Here is a 16,080-nt window from a genome sequence, read left to right on the forward strand (position 1 = left end):
CGATCATCATCGGTTTCAAGTCGTACATCCAGGTAAGAATTATTAATTTTTTTACCTACGATACATAAAATGTTACATGTTTGACCGAGCAACACTGATCTCTTAGTATAGAGAAAATAATGCGTACAGTATGAAAAATTGACCGTTTGTATAAACCACAATTGTTTCACGAATGTATCTCGATTTGCCTATGCATAGGCGGATGAATCCTCCCTATTTGCGCATCATCAAAATGATGCCCGTTATATGAATTGATCAAATTCGACTCATAGATAAAATGTTTGCCATCCTATTAAAAATAAACTAAATGCGTTCGTAGGTTAATTGAAGGCAAAAAAGGAATATGAGAGAATTCGTGAGAATAAGTCACCCGTTGTAAGGCAAAGGCGAAAGGAAATATCTGTTAGAAAGCAGCCATCTTGCATTTGATGGAAGTCATAATTTTCAGTTCCCATGAATATTTACTTACGATTTCAGCACGATTTCAGTATCAGATTGACTGTGCTTTGTTATTAATGGATCCGCTTGTCAAGTGCGTGATGCTGTTTGGATAAACTTGGATACTGTAAACATAAAACGATGCTGCACATCCGTATTTCGCATCCCATATTTTTGTCGATTCAGTCTCTACACCGGTTCTGTTTACGCGATTAAGTTGGAACTATGCATACCCAGGTTAGGGTAAAATATCTGTTGAGGTTATGTTTGGTTTGTGTTTTTGTTTCGCGTTATCGAGGGTCAAGGGTCATATTGCGTGATTGAAACGTTTGGAATATGTTACACCGGAGGCGATCATCGAGTCCTAAACTCGCTTTTACAAAACTTCTATGTGCTATACTTTCATAGCTATGTCAGGCCTGAGCCTAACCTAACAATATCAATTACGTTCTGAAAATATTGTAGTTCAAGTGGTAGAAAATTCATTTAATTCCATCACACTGATCAAATCAAACGATTTTTTCAATTTTTTCAACTTTTTCTTCTGCTCTGTATTACGAAGTAAAAAAAATGTTCTTTTCCGATTACAATCTTAAACGGTTAACATTTGTCACTCGTTTATTGATGAATCGCGATATTCGCTTTATTTTACCATTGATTATGGCTAACTACACACGTTTGCAACTTTTACGTCTTATAAAAATGAGACTAAGAATAAAGTCCATTCCTGACAAGGCTCTACACCTTGCTATCGACAGAGAATCGTCATTCACGACCAATTACGTCGATACTTATTCGTGCATTCTAGCTAATGCCAAGTTAATTAACGTTTCGACTATTTCGTGGTACTACGTGTGCTGTACATCTTCTCTGAAGAAGTACAAGGTGACGATTCTTCCAAGTAATCATGTTGACACCGATGAGCTTGTGATGTCGGAAACGATGAAGTTCAACGTACAGAGTTATCTAAGCGTCACAGAATTTGAATCGGATCGATATTTTATAAGTAAGATATTGCATATTTCTACTTGATTATATCCAATCAGTTGGATCGCAATGAAGTTAAGGCTTGAACGTGTTATTTTCCAAACTTCTCCAACGCATTATATCGCCTTCTACTTAATAGTCTTGTTACACTTGCAGTCGCAGCCTCAGATCCTGATCAAGGGATTGCAAAAGAAGCTGAGATATCTTTGATCTCAAATCCATACGAATGTCCAGAAGACTTGGTCGATACTTTACTGCATAATTACTTTTCCGAGGCTCGATATCTGAGGGAAAACGACGTCTTCTCCGTTGATATAAAAAATTTTGCACCCAGCTTTCAGTTCCTAGTGGCTCGTGACAACTTCAATGAAGTTCTCTTCAAAGTCAGACATTTGGATGTCGATAAACTCACTCAAAATCCACGGAAAGGCTGTTTTATCGTACGAGGCATAACTAGTCTGGTTCAAAAATCAAATATCCATAGCTACTTTCCGTGCCGTCATTTAATCTCTGGTTATAAATTCAAAGATGGGTTATTAGATGACAACAAAGTGATGAACTCTTTCTTGAGTAATTGTCCACCGGCATTGGAAAAGCCTTTGAAAATGCTTACAGCTTGTATTTTACCCTTCATTCAGCACGGTGAGTTTGAAATAATTGTTCGACTCGTCCCAGGCGGAAAGCAAACATGATTAGCTGTGACCTTTATCTTGATATCGAAAATTTTCAGATAGTTTTGTTGATATACGACCTGTATTTCTTGTGGAGGGGTCCGAAGGCAGTGGGAAATCTAATTTAGTACGAATTGCTGCAGAGAGAATGGGCCTGAATTTATTGAAAGTCGATTTTTCTGACGTACAATCTCTGACTAGCGCCCAAACAGAGGCAAAACTTAGAATAGTTTTCCACAATGCACAAAACTGCGTACCGTGCATTTTAATGCTGAGTAACATTCAGGTAATAATTACGTCGTCCCAATAGCTGATGCTTCTGATCATTCCAAATTGAACGACGCTTTTATACGACCCAATTTCGATCCATTATCGATACTCACCAATAATTTCGTCTTGTAGATCTTTGGTAAGGATGGAGAGGGTAAAGAAGATGAGCGAATAATATCCTCATTTGATTCCGAGTTGAGAAATTTGTACAAAGTGGGTACTAAATACCCTTTGATTGTAATCGCTACTGCCGATACTTCAGGGGTACCTGCTAGCTTGCAGCAAGTCTTCATAGAAACTATTTCTATGGAACCTTTGGATCCAAATCAGAGAGTTGAAACCCTGAAATGGCTTTTGGCCACCAAGGGGTTCAGAAACGAAGTAGATCTATCCCAAGTTGCAGCTTTATGCACAGACTTTGTACTCGCCGATCTAAATGCCTTTGTTCTCCATGCAGCCAAAATTAGAAGCAGATTTTCATCTACCGAGACTGGAATCTCTGAACTAACATTGACGCAGGAGGATTTTTCAAAGGCCCATGGTAATATCTCCCTCCGTAAGAACTTATCTAGTGATCAAAGGAACTATTCATTTGAACAACCCTCAATTCTCAACTGCGACCCTTCTGTTCATTCCCTTGTCATCTTCGTTTGGACTTTCCCAAATCAGCTAATTTCGTGAGTTTTGTTGTTCAGAATACATGCAGTCGAGGTATTCGGATTGGATAGGTGCGCCGCGAGTACCAAAAGTCTATTGGAAGGATATAGGAGGCCTGGCAGACTTAAAGAGTGAAATATTACGGAGAATAGAGCTACCATTGCTGACGTCAGATAATGTCGGACTCAATAGAACTGGTCTGCTTTTATACGGCCCACCAGGAACTGGGAAAACTCTTTTAGCTAAGGCTGTCGCGACCGAGTGTCAAGTTCACTTTCTATCTGTGAAGGGACCTGAATTATTAAACATGTACGTCGGACAGAGCGAGAAAAATGTCAGACAAGGTAAAAGGAACAAATCACTTTGTCGTAAACTGACTGTCGACAATTTGGAGAATTTCTATATCGACTCATCTGCATTGTTAGTCATGTTCTGACCTACAGATGTTCCATTACTCTACACATTATAGCTGTATTATCGCAGAACGGTTTGTCGTAGCGAGACAAGTTTTTCATAGAGGACGTTACTTGTGTCTTTAGAAACCCTCGTGGGGAGAAAAAATTAAATCATTCAAGATCCGAAAAATTCCACACAAGATACTCCATTGGAGCTTTGAAATTCGTTTTTCTTTCCTCGAAAATATTTTTCAGATCTTTAAATTTTTACTTTCTGTTCTTTGGAAGATTTCAAATCTCGCATAGAACAGCATTTTTTTCCGTCAAACAGTCGAACATCATTTACTGTATTTAAAGAAACACATCGATAAATAGTATTCATTTTTTTAGAGCGTTATAATGAATTGTTGCAGTATTCGAAAGAGCAAGAGCATCGGCGCCATGTGTGATATTCTTTGATGAGCTAGATTCACTGGCACCAAATCGTGGAAAAAACGGAGATAGCGGAGGAGTGATGGATCGTGTTGTTTCGCAACTCTTAGCTGAAATAGATGGGATGGGAAGTAAAGGAAGCGTATTTATCATAGGGGCAACAAATAGGCCAGATTTAATCGATCCAGCATTGCTAAGACCCGGAAGATTTGACAAATTGTTATACGTGGGAATATCGTCAGATAAAAAATCACAGCTGAGTATATTGAGGGCGCTGACTAGATCGTTCAAATTCTTTGATAACGGTGCAGAACTAGATCAACTTGTTGAAATATTACCAGACAATTTAACCGGCGCTGATTTATATGCAGTTTGTTCAAATGCCTGGCTTTTCGCAGTGCGTAGAAATTTAGAGAAACTCGATAATAAGAATGACGCCGACGAAGAGACAAAAGATGATAATGATAGTCTCGTGGATCACGATAAAGTTGTTGTGACCAAAGATGACTTTTTTAAAGCAGCTAAAAATATCACACCTTCCGTCAGCAAAGATGAATTAAAACGTTACGAAAGATTAAGATATGAATTGAGTCCGACGGTTCGGTAGATTTTAAATTGAAATTATATTTCTACGCAGTACGAAGCATGCACATTAGGTCCGCCATTCTCCAGGGTGACATATTTTTTTAAATCAGAATCGTGATGACACAAGAATTTAATGTTGCAATTTCATTCATATCTATGTTATGTATTTTAGTCTGTCTTCCGTACTGATTATTACATCCCATATCACTGCTCTAATTGAAAAAGAAGCGTTACGATGAAGCTTATCGAAATCAGTGTTTGCCCAGGCCACTCAGTCATCTCGTGACAGATGCGATGGAATTTCCTGAGATATTAGGTCAAAGCATGAAATCATGTACGGAGGCACATGTTAATCATGGGTAAATAGGAATAGAGTACCATAATTAAACGCCTTGCAACACACCAATGTGTATCTTGGATGCCAATTTATCTACATTGTAAGGAATATGTAATGATAATCTTAATTTATTGGTAAGTTTTTTTGCCAACAACAAGATCTGCACTACTTATTCCGACAAGTTATCGTCCAAATGTGTAGAAAAAGTAGGATTGGCAGAGAACTAAAATGTAAATCAATCTGAAGGAAAAGGAAAAAGAAAACCAAAACGTGCAAATTTTTTAATTTTACAATCTTATTATTTATGCAATATGTGGAGTATTTTCATTTTCATTTCGTTTTTTGGTCTCTGATACAATTGTTTACAGTATTGAAAAATTTGAACACGAATAATTACAGAGTAAATGCATCGCGGTTTCGTTAATACTGTGCCAAAAATAAATATACACATATTATAGGTATATGGGTATAGATATGTAAACGTATTGCAAGAATATAATGTGATTAAAGAAAATAAAATTTATATACACGCGCACATAAGATAGGAATTATAATAATGACAATAAATAAAAATGTTGGAACAATACCAACAATGAACAAACAAACAAACAAACAAATGATAATGATGGCGAAATTGCAGAAAATAACAAAATTGATAAACAAATATTAATGGATTAATGTGGTCAATAGGACATTACATTATTACGTACACCCTTGGACAACGTGATACAATTAAAATTATCTGTTTCTCTAAGAGGAGTCTAATTAACGTAGTAAGCTTAATTGGACATGGATGTTGTAGACTCTAATTAGGTATATTTAAACCGACGATATTAAAAAGGTTCAAGGAGCAAACTGTATAATTCGAGTCTTGCACGCCCACTCATCTTTTTGTAACGTTCTCATAAATGTTTATCTGATCGAATACAAATTCAAAGTATTGGTTGACTCGGGAGATTTGTAATAACGACGTAGAGATTTCGGTAATTTAAAATTTTGCAACTGATAATCTAAAGTATTTCATCAGAAATTACCGAATGCATATCCGATTTAAAACACTTCAATTCAATGTTGGAAAAAGAAAAATAAGGTTTGGGTGCAACTGATTTAAAAATTGCAGCCTGTTACTTTATAGAGTAAAATTGTTTTGAAAAGTTCAGCATTTTTTTAGCCTCTTGATCAATTAGATTTTTGAATTATCTGATATTTCAGAATGTCAAGATTTTCCTTTCTCATCTCTTTCACAATTTTTACAATAAAGTTTAGAATATAAAGTGTATTAAACTTCTCGTAAACAGAGATTCGCGAATCCAATTTCAATAAATAAATAAATAAATAATCAACCAAGCCAAACATTGCATCAACATTATATGCGCAACAGCAGTAGAACATTGACGGTTTTCTTTGCATTCATTGGAACTCATTGTAATTGTGTGTAACTGCTAATTGTACAGTTTGATTTTTGTGAAAGATGAGAAACACAGATTTTGAACTGAATCCACAGACGAGCAAAGTCCGCAAATTAATTAGCGCCCCGACATGTGACCCCTTTGCGTTGAATTGCAGTAATTAGTTGGTTACAGTTACTCGCTTCTCACGAGGAAACAATCTTCTTCGTATATTGGTTATAATTTCAGTACCGAGCTCTTTGAGTAGACTTGAAAGTGCACCGCTTACTGCTTCATTTTAATTAGTACTTGATCTTATGCTATTAATAGCAAACTTAAAACCACTTCGAGACTTGTCGAATTCAAGTTTTTAAAAAGCTGCATAGCTCGGTAGGGAGTCAAGTTAACCCAATGCGAGAATATCACAGGAAAATTGAACGTAGTTATCAATTTGTACCAAGAATTTAAAAATCCTTAGGGTAAGCCGTAGAACAAGTAATTCTCACACCATTCCCGAGCTCCCTCGTGATTCGTGCAGCACCATGGATAAACTACCGGACTTTTTGTCTGCTTTGCGCATCTTTGGCATATGCTGTCGGTCTGTAATTCAAATACATATTTGCATCGGAAATTAGTTTATTATCCAATAGGTCTATTTTCTCAAACTCTAAATTATGCACACTCTTCACATACCTCTGGAGTGCAGGGTTTTCGACTCGAATCCAAAAATGCGGGTTGTCCAAGCGGGTTTATGTTGTGACCTATGGGCTTCCCGTTTGAATCTCCAAGGAGCAGTAGCGTCAGCAGAAAAACGGTTGTGCAAGTAAACTGTGTGTTTGAATCAAATGAATCAAATTACAAGGCTGATCAATAACCTTTAGAAGCTAGGCTTACATCAACGTATTCCATCATCTTACATCTTCTGTCACGATAATTTAGGAGAATAGGAATAGCGTCGTTTACTGTGAGCTATTAAAATTCTTTCCTGTGTGTGTTCAGAGCGAAGAATAGACCAGAGCTAATATTGTTTGTTCGCTAGTAGTTTCCACGCTAGGCAAATCTTGTTAATAGACATTTATGACAAATTCTCTTCATTTCTAGAATCAGTTCTATTACTTATATTGGCTCTTTTGTTCTTGACCCAAGAACCGTTTCATGGACATAGTCCGCAGTCCCTGAGCAGTGGCCTAAATTCGCTCGTTACTGAGCTGATACGAGACGATAACATAAACATAATTTTGAACTCTGGATCTAGACTATTCAACTATGCGATTATATCAGTTATCGTTTGATAAACCTCCAAAGTTTCTCGTTCGCTGTTCACATGCTCAGAGTTAATACAGATTTCTTGAGTGAAGATGTTTTGTTGTAATTGGTTTGCACTTTCTCAATAGCATGTTGCAATGCAATTATGACGATCAATTAATTAAACGTGTCTAAGTATAAAGTAAGAATGAGATTTCGACTTTTTGAATCAGACAATTAAAACGAAAACTCCGAAATCCAGAATTTCCCATCGAGTGGAAACCTTGGGTCCAATTTGCTTTCGGTTGGTCCTATTCGTACTATTTCGCCTGCGTTCAGTATATAGATTATGAAAAAAAATTTTAAAAGTAAAATGCACTTACTCTCAGGGTATTGGAAATCATGACGATATTACACTCTGGCAAGGAGACGATCCAAAGCTTGAAAGCGCTCGCGTATAACGATATTCTATTACTTATCAGTACTCGGAGACGGATACATATAATAGCAACCCCCTCTACCGCGTCTTAAATAATTAATAAAAACCAATCACCTATAGAGAAGATCTTCAAAGTGTTAGTAACAAGACTTTGATAATGTAAGCCCATGTCTACAGAGTGTCTACCCTTGGTTAATGTTTTTCTTCTTTTTTTTTTTTCAAACGTTCTTAGTTAGACGCACGTGCTTATCTTTACATAGAGTTTTGGTCAATGCCAATTACAAATAAAATTCCCAAATTTCATTTGCAAATGTCATTTACAAGCATGTGTCATAGCACAGATTGCTTCCAAGAAATCGGTTGCAGTCAACGTACTTTTAAAAAAATTCAAAGATTACAGTTATCGAAGCGAGTCGTTAACACAAATCATTTCCTCTGCACGTGCCTTTTTTACATATATATATATATTTATGTATATATTTTTTTTTCTCACTCGTTTCGTTTGGATTTCAAAATATTCTCTTCGGTCATCTTTGTACTTTGTTTTTTATGCCCCCCCCTACCCCTCATTTTCGCCGTCATTCAGAGATGTCTTGTATCTTGCGTACCAGCAAAACAAAGTTCACAAATACAGTATTTCTTTCTCGAAGATGAAACGTTCTAAAATTGTAACAAAATTGCAATACTTATTATACTAGGTTATAACAAGTAAGTAATATTACTGGTAAATGTACATTGTTTTATTTCGGAGTATACATAAAAGAATAATTTATGCAGCCAATAACAACAATAATAATAATAATGAAGATAATAATAATAATAATAATAATAATAACAAAATTAATAGTTTATAATTAACTCTACATTGCTATACCTACGCAGGTGCGTAGGTAAGTATAACGTAATGCACCACACTATTAGTAATACGGAGGATAATTATTACTTGCTAGTGTTTAATAAATCACGTATCGATTATCCTGAGATCTTATATCGTGATACTAGCATACGTTTATTCAGGGATTTTTTAATTATTTTATTCCAGACCTCGTGCGATTATCAACTCGTATTGCGTGTAATATGCAGATAATATGCACCGGGTAGACGATTATAAATAGTTTTACACGTTACTAAACGCGTCCGATTGGTATACAGGTATTATAAACGTTAAGAGGGAATATTCAATGTAGAAAAATAGGGTAGGGTATAGGTAAGCTAATTGTAAGTTGACTAATCGATTAACATTATTATTATTATTACTTGTTTGTTTGTTTCTTTTTTTATTTTTTCACCTAAACTTTATGCATCATTTTTCAGAAACAATCGGATTAGGCTAGTTTATAACTATCAAACAACAATCAAGTCCGCACAGTCTGACGTAATATTATTTTCTCATTCAAATGAAAATATAATTACGGAGGAAAAGAGTGTAGAATTTAGGTATTGAAAATACAGAGTGAGTTGTTGTAGTTTTTAATCGTTGGTGTTTAAATATTTTTTTAATGTTTCAAAAAAAAAATAAAAAATTTCTCACCAAATTCTAATTTTATTCAAACTACATAACCGAAACAATTACATCGTAACGACGATATCTTTGGGTATGCTAAATAAGCCTCTACCAATTCTTTGGGTATATCAAAGACTCTTTTATGATTATTGATATTAGATTTATAATAAAAAATACTAGCCGTACGATAAAGCTGTTGATTTATCGTAAAGGCTGTTGGGAGGTTTTCTTTTTATTTTTTTTTTTCTTCTTTTTAATTACTTTTACCTGCTTTTGTGCCCAGAAAACTTATCGTATCAAATTTGTGGTCGAGTTTCTAATAACTATGGGTTTTTGAGCGAAAAAATTTCTCAACACTTTATCCCATGCATAAGTTTGAAATGCCCTTTCCTCTTGTTAAATATATCTGAGAAGAATTTATCAAAGACGTCGTGTCATTATTCATTAATATCTTTAATAATTCGCGTAAAAGTAGCGAGAGAAAAAAGAAAGAAAAATTATAATAAAAATATCAAATAAAAAAAAAATACAAGAAAACAGTTATAAAGGTTGTTTGATTATTGATTATCAACTTATGCGAGGTAGGAAAACAAAGCAGTCTGTCGGTTAGCGATTTTTATTCCAATATATGACAAAACTAAAATCTTAGGAAATTTTGCCAAGTCTGGAGACTTTCTTAAATCTAAGACTGGCAAGAACCGAACCGAAGGGTGCAGGGATTAAACGAAAGCAAATGAAATAATACTGATGTTTAACTTTGTTTCTTTTTTTCTTCAAACACCTTACTGGTCGTGTTACATGTAAAGTTGTAGGTACGAATTGATGGTTTATGTAAACATTTTGGTTTTGTATAGGTATACTATTAGACGTCTATTACACTATTTGCAAATGTTTTGACGCGTATCCAATAAAATCAATTTTAAACTATAGTACTATTTCGGGTCTTCATATCAGACGCTGATTATCTCTGTAAGTATTAAACTCTGAAGGAAATTACACAGATACGCAGAAATACTACGTGTACGGATATATCATAATTCATTCAGTCTACGCAGAGTTAATAATTGTGTATGTATGTTTAGTTATTATGGGCTTTAAATCTAAATTTCTATTATACATAGTTTACTTTTTTCGGTTTTCGTTTTCTTCATCCCTAGATATATATATATATATTTATTACCTATCGCTATACTAACTACGCATGATTATCTTTATAATCATACCTAGAAACATATGTCTATATAAATATGACAAAATGATGTACGTTTCGTACGTATTACATAAACATAAATATCACATTTGACGTTGAATAGTTTACAATAATAAATAAATATAATAATTAAAATTTTATGCGGTACGATTTATTGAAATTGATTTGTTTTTTTTCTTTCTTTTTTTATTTTTCTTTTTTTTCCTCTCTTTCATGTTTATATTTGTCCTCTAACGAGATATAATCTCGTGTTTTACGAACCTTGGATAAATAAATACAAACAAGTCTTGAAATACAAGTGAGAGAAAGGAAACAATCTTTTTAAAATCTGACTTGAATACATAAAAAATGTCTATAAAATGTAACACTTCTGTCTTCATCAATTGTATCTTCAAAATGTTGACCATCAACATTCGGCTTGTTGTTCGATAAGGTTCAATTAATACTTGTTAAATATCGCCGTCTGAATTATTGAATTCAACTGCGTTTGTCTGTCATCTTTCATTTTTATAAAACTTGCGAGAGTCTCGGTACAACCAATCGTAAAAACTGACCTCTGTCAACCGATTGAAAAAAAAATTGACAATCAAGATTTCTGAATCGTCGAGAGAAAACAGTCTTTAAATTAAGACTAATCGCTTGCCGATTGCTCCAATACAGTTTGGATATGCCATTCAAAGCAACGCCGTTGGTTTGCGTTCACTTTTCTTTTTACTCTTGGTATAGAACGAAAGGGTAATAATGTATTGAAAATATAATAAACAATAAGATCTGTGACTAACGTTGCGATAATACATAAATAACAAAGAAGACTAAATATAAGTTTAGTTAGCGTATTTAAATCTTTGTACCTGGTTAAGAGTTTGACTTGGTGGCAAATTCGTGTAGAATATCGCGAGCCATTTCTAAATCATTTCTGGTTATTCCGAGTGCTCGTATCACCGCATCTTGCGCAAATCCCAGGGCAGTTAATCTCGATATATGTTCGATGTTTACGTTTTCATATGCCGCAGCTTCCGCCTTACCAATCGGCCCTCCGGCCTCGTCTCTTCCTCTCATCAGGGCCGACAGTCTTGCCCTGTTCAATTCTAGATTTATATTTTTAACAACATGCTGTCGCGTGCCAGGTATTATTATCGTATTCTCATATTGATGGTTTTGCGTATCGTGCGTATCTTTCAACAACTTTGGAGGACGAGGTGCTGACAAGGGCGGAGGGACCGGAGGTACGGACAACGTGTGGCGCCTAGCCTTCTCAGGTAGAGCTGGTGGCGCTCGATACGGACGAGCATGTGGTCGTATTATTGCCGGAGGTATGGGACTCGGCGAAGAAGCTCGATGCAGCATATCGTATCTCGCTTCTGTGTTTGCTGATGAAAAATAAAACAGAAGATGGTTGAAAATAAGATTGATATATATCGAAAAAAAACAAGTAAAAAAAACAAGTAAAAAAAACTCTCATCGATTCGATGATTATGAAATATCTGGCCAATATTGAGTAAGAAAATTGGTATAATGTCTCAATATTTGTAATATCTACCTTGATTGTTTTGATGGCTTTCACTGAATGTTACTACGGTGACGAACGGAGGTGGCGGCGCATTTTCCTTTGGCACTGTTAAGTGGCGGGTGTTTCGTGGTTGACTTATCGGTGTCGGGGATGGCGAGGGTCGCCTGGGTGGTAAAGGAGGACTGGGAACAGCCCTCCTCGGCGGCAAAGGAGAGCCCATGGAGCTGAAATCGTCCTCGTCGTCAGACTCGTCGTACATCAGACCACAGTTACCGTTGCAAATTTCCATTATATCCTAAAACAGCGGAACCGGATAAGCGGAACGTTTAGCAAACGCGTTACTTCTTACGAGCGAAAAGTTTCATCAAATCTTGCAGATCAAAGATTGAAGAAAGAAAAAAGAAAAGAAAAAAAAAACTGGAAAACTAAGTAATTTCAAATCGTTTGTTTTCTTTTTATACTTGTGTGTTTACAACGAAGCCCGTTCGAATGTAATTGTCAACCTGAGTTATAAATTGCCGAATTAATTTAGGAAAAATTATTTATAACGCAATTCACTAGGCGATGAGGAAGGGAGAGAGGGAGAGAAAAATACGTAATTCGAATTAGGCATGAGTTTTGAAATAATAAGTAATTAACTAGCGTGCTACTTTGAACAGGGCAAAAAGAAAAATTATCTTTGACTGTGTATTTGTATAAAAAAAATTTGAGAAAATTTGGTGTTTTTTAACCGGGCGATAAACTTTGTAGCATAAGGGATTAAAAAAAAAAAGAAAAAAAAAATGAAAAAAATTACATATAAAAAACATACGAATAAGTACATAACTAACATTCAAGCGGCAAGAATATAATGATAATAATAATAATAATGATAAACACCAAAGCAAAACAGCAAAATAGAAAATATAAGTGCGCTTGATTGCAGTTTCTCTCGATACGATTAATTATTCGTGAAAACTTTACGACCGATACCAAAGAGGCTGAAAAAAGCTGCTTATCGATATAAAGAACACGTGGGATCAGACTAAATGTCTGTAAACATTTTCCAGACAGTAGAGTGCTATTGCAAATGTCACATGAATGAAATTTACTTGCGCAAGGTTTTTCGTGAGCAAAAACATTCTTGAAGACAAATTTTAATTATGAATTTTTGTATTGTCTTGTACAACACTATGATGCAACAATACTGCGATCGATGTGAGTTCCGATATACAATAAGTCCATTGAAAGACAAGCTACAAGCTAGGGTCCTTCTAAATGCGATTGACCACTTACCTGATGGATTCGATTCAAAATCTTGCTGATCTTTTTTAGTACAATACACGTACATTTTCCAATTAGTTCTTTTCATGCAGCGGGCAGAGCATTTGGACCCAGCGGACAACACAGTGTAAAATAATAATAAATAATAAATAATAATAATAATAAGAACGGTTTTCCTGGTTTGAAAAAGAAAAAGGAAAAAAAAAAAAAAAAACGTCAATAAAAAATAAGACAAAAGAAAAGCATGCAGGGTTTTTCAAAAGATCAATTACTGCAGAATATATGTCGCTTTAGATCCATTGCCGGTAATTATAATTGACGATGACAAGATTGATCAAGAAAAGCAAACACTTGTACAATTTTTCGGGAATATACACTGCAGTACACATACATAGAAGTGTATATAAATAAATCAACATCATTTTGCAAAACCAGAATTGGAGTTTGCATTCAAGTACAGCACAAGATTAAACTCAATTCGTTATCATTAATAGTGAAAGTAATATTGATAATGATACTACTACTACTACTAATAATAATAATAATAATAATAATAATTTTATTTAAAAATTCTTTGAAGATACCTAATATTTTACAATAATTATTCGGTTGAAAGATTCACAGGGGGAAAAAAAAAAGTGAAAAAATAAAAATAAAATTAAAGATCTAGGGAGACACAGAAAGAAAAAAAAAAGAAAAAAAAATTGGGTAGGTACATTAGAATAATCGTCACTAAATTTATTCGTACTCGGCAAATATGCTGTAATAGTAATCAATGGTGGTTTATTATAAATTGTAATGGCAAGGAGGATAGATTTTTGTACCTGAATCATAAATTATAGCGATACATACACTTGTACGTTTATTGTACAAATAAACTTACGTCAAGCTAGCAGAAAGCGTAATTATATTGAAAAGCTCTTTTCGTTGCAATGAGAAGAGTGAAAACAAGAAAAAAAATTTTTTTTAAAAATTTAAAAAAAAAATTGATTTTCTTGCAAAGCCTTAAAATTGTTGTACATGCACAGGCATATATTCGAAGTGTTAAAAGATTTCCCATCGAAACCTCTGTTCGACTTAGTAGTTTTGCTTAGTAGTTTTCGTTATTTTTAGTTTTTCCACTACGGTATTCATTCGGCTTTAGAAAATCCCCGCTTTTTGCGTTTAAGTATAATTTATTCGAATCATTTAAAATCGCGATTAACGTATACACGTTAATTAATTAAATGTACGATACACGACATCTCTTGTGCCCATAGTTATTTGTACAATAAATCAAAGTCAGACGCCGGCTATTGTACCGATTTTACGTATTTGCCAAGTAGTTGTGAAATTGTACCTACGAAGTAAGAGACAATTAAATACTAACAACGTCTCTGAAAAGCCTAGATTTTAATAATACTTATATTTCATAATTCATAATAAGTTATATACGTATATTTATATTTATATATAATATAATTATCTATATTATATTCCTAAGGGATTCTGATATATTTCATTGTTTCATTTTTATTTTTGCGTTTCGGTTCTTAATTTTTTTTTTTTTTTTATCCTTTTTTTTTTTATTATATTTTTTTACGTCCAGTGAGCAATAATCGTTGATCTTCGATGCAACGAAATATTGATTAGTCATCAGACTGTTGATGTTAATTGGATCGTAATCTAATAATGATCGGTTAAATATGTAGAAATATAATCGAAACGACTTTTAATCTCTGTGTGTACACTAACGCGAAATATCGAATTTTGTATTTGCATAAAATCTTGAATCGAAAATATTGACACACTTCAATGTAAATATAGAGTTACAAATACTCAAGATAATCTTTTTTTTTTCGTTCTTTCGTTCTCTTGACTTTTTTCTTTGTAATGTAATGTAATTATAAACTTGCTGAGACAAAAAAATAGCAAGACAGTTATAATAATCATGATATTATTTTTAACAAAAATAATAATCATAATACACAGTTATTCAAATTGTCGAGTACATTAATTAAAAAAGAAAATCGAAATGATCAGTGCGCATATCAGTATAAAGAAGCCAATGAGAGGATAGTTTTTGGGATGCATTGAGACGGATTCCACCTTGGATAAAATTGGAAAAAGAAAAAAAAAAACAATAAAATATCTGTCAGTTTGCTACCTTGAAATATTTGTGTTACGACATGGTGAAAGAATTTGTCGATAAAACCGAAGAAGTTTGCTATTCGATGCTTTTGATTCGTAACTTACTCAAAAATAAAAAAAACGGATGATCAAAATGTCAATATATCGTGAAAAAGATGCGCATGGAGAAATGAAGAAATGAAGCAACGAAGAAACAGGACGAGAGACAGCAATTGTTTGAATGTAATATTGAGGATAATTTTGTGATAATTTTAGACGAATTATTCACGAGAGATGTGTTTGAACGTGTTTTGAACGTGATAAATGATTCGAAAAAATATCGAAGAGAAGAAAAAATATTCGGGGACGGTGAAGAAATTAAAAAACATCTCCACATTTCAAAAATGTAATAATATAAAATGGATTACAATAGTTGTGAAGTAGTAAATGGTAAAAAAATGTTAAAATTTGAAAAGGTAACAATTGAGACTGAATAAAATTTAATTTATGCACCTCTGGCAGAGCAAATAATGATAAAACTCAAATATCTACAGAATTCGAATATAACGACACGGTGTGAAATTTTTTCAATGTCAACATCCGGTCTAAGATATGGAAAAAAAGACCGACTGCGTTGTTG

At 34.0% G+C, this 16,080-nt stretch overlaps 3 protein-coding genes across 5 annotated transcripts in view; 1 reads left to right on the forward strand and 2 right to left on the reverse strand.

Moving 5' to 3' along the window:
• The first annotated feature begins 967 nt into the window (after nt 1-967).
• Nucleotides 968-5,019, forward strand: LOC124411490 (peroxisome assembly factor 2). The gene is made up of 6 exons (XM_046890620.1): nt 968-1,444; nt 1,582-2,067; nt 2,156-2,382; nt 2,499-2,907; nt 3,062-3,367; nt 3,832-5,019. Exons 1-6 carry the CDS (start codon nt 1,009-1,011, stop codon nt 4,455-4,457), a joined length of 2,490 nt encoding a protein of 829 aa, XP_046746576.1. The 5' UTR covers nt 968-1,008; the 3' UTR covers nt 4,458-5,019.
• A 948-nt stretch (nt 5,020-5,967) lies between these two features.
• LOC124411497 lies at nt 5,968-7,887 on the reverse strand. The gene is made up of 3 exons (XM_046890637.1): nt 7,789-7,887; nt 6,854-6,988; nt 5,968-6,760 (listed from the first exon to the last, which is right to left on the reverse strand). The coding sequence occupies exons 1-3, from the start codon at nt 7,807-7,809 to the stop codon at nt 6,635-6,637; spliced, it is 282 nt and encodes a 93-aa protein (XP_046746593.1). The 5' UTR covers nt 7,810-7,887; the 3' UTR covers nt 5,968-6,634.
• Nucleotides 7,888-11,185: 3,298 nt separating this feature from the next.
• Nucleotides 11,186-16,080, reverse strand: part of LOC124411491 (E3 ubiquitin-protein ligase CBL) — a 30,934-nt gene continuing 26,039 nt past the window's right edge. For 2 of the 3 annotated variants that reach the window (XM_046890623.1, XM_046890622.1), the window contains exons 6-7: nt 12,099-12,363; nt 11,186-11,928 (exon numbers count right to left, since the gene is read on the reverse strand). In XM_046890623.1, the coding sequence (XP_046746579.1) occupies nt 11,414-11,928; nt 12,099-12,363 (780 nt within the window). In that variant the 3' untranslated portion in view covers nt 11,186-11,413. Of the gene's footprint in view, nt 11,929-12,098; nt 12,364-16,080 lie in introns of those variants that run through there. The other variant, XM_046890624.1, reaches the window with a different exon arrangement.

Source organism: Diprion similis, chromosome 10, assembly GCF_021155765.1.
Source record: "Diprion similis isolate iyDipSimi1 chromosome 10, iyDipSimi1.1, whole genome shotgun sequence".
Classification (NCBI taxonomy): domain Eukaryota; kingdom Metazoa; phylum Arthropoda; class Insecta; order Hymenoptera; family Diprionidae; genus Diprion; species Diprion similis.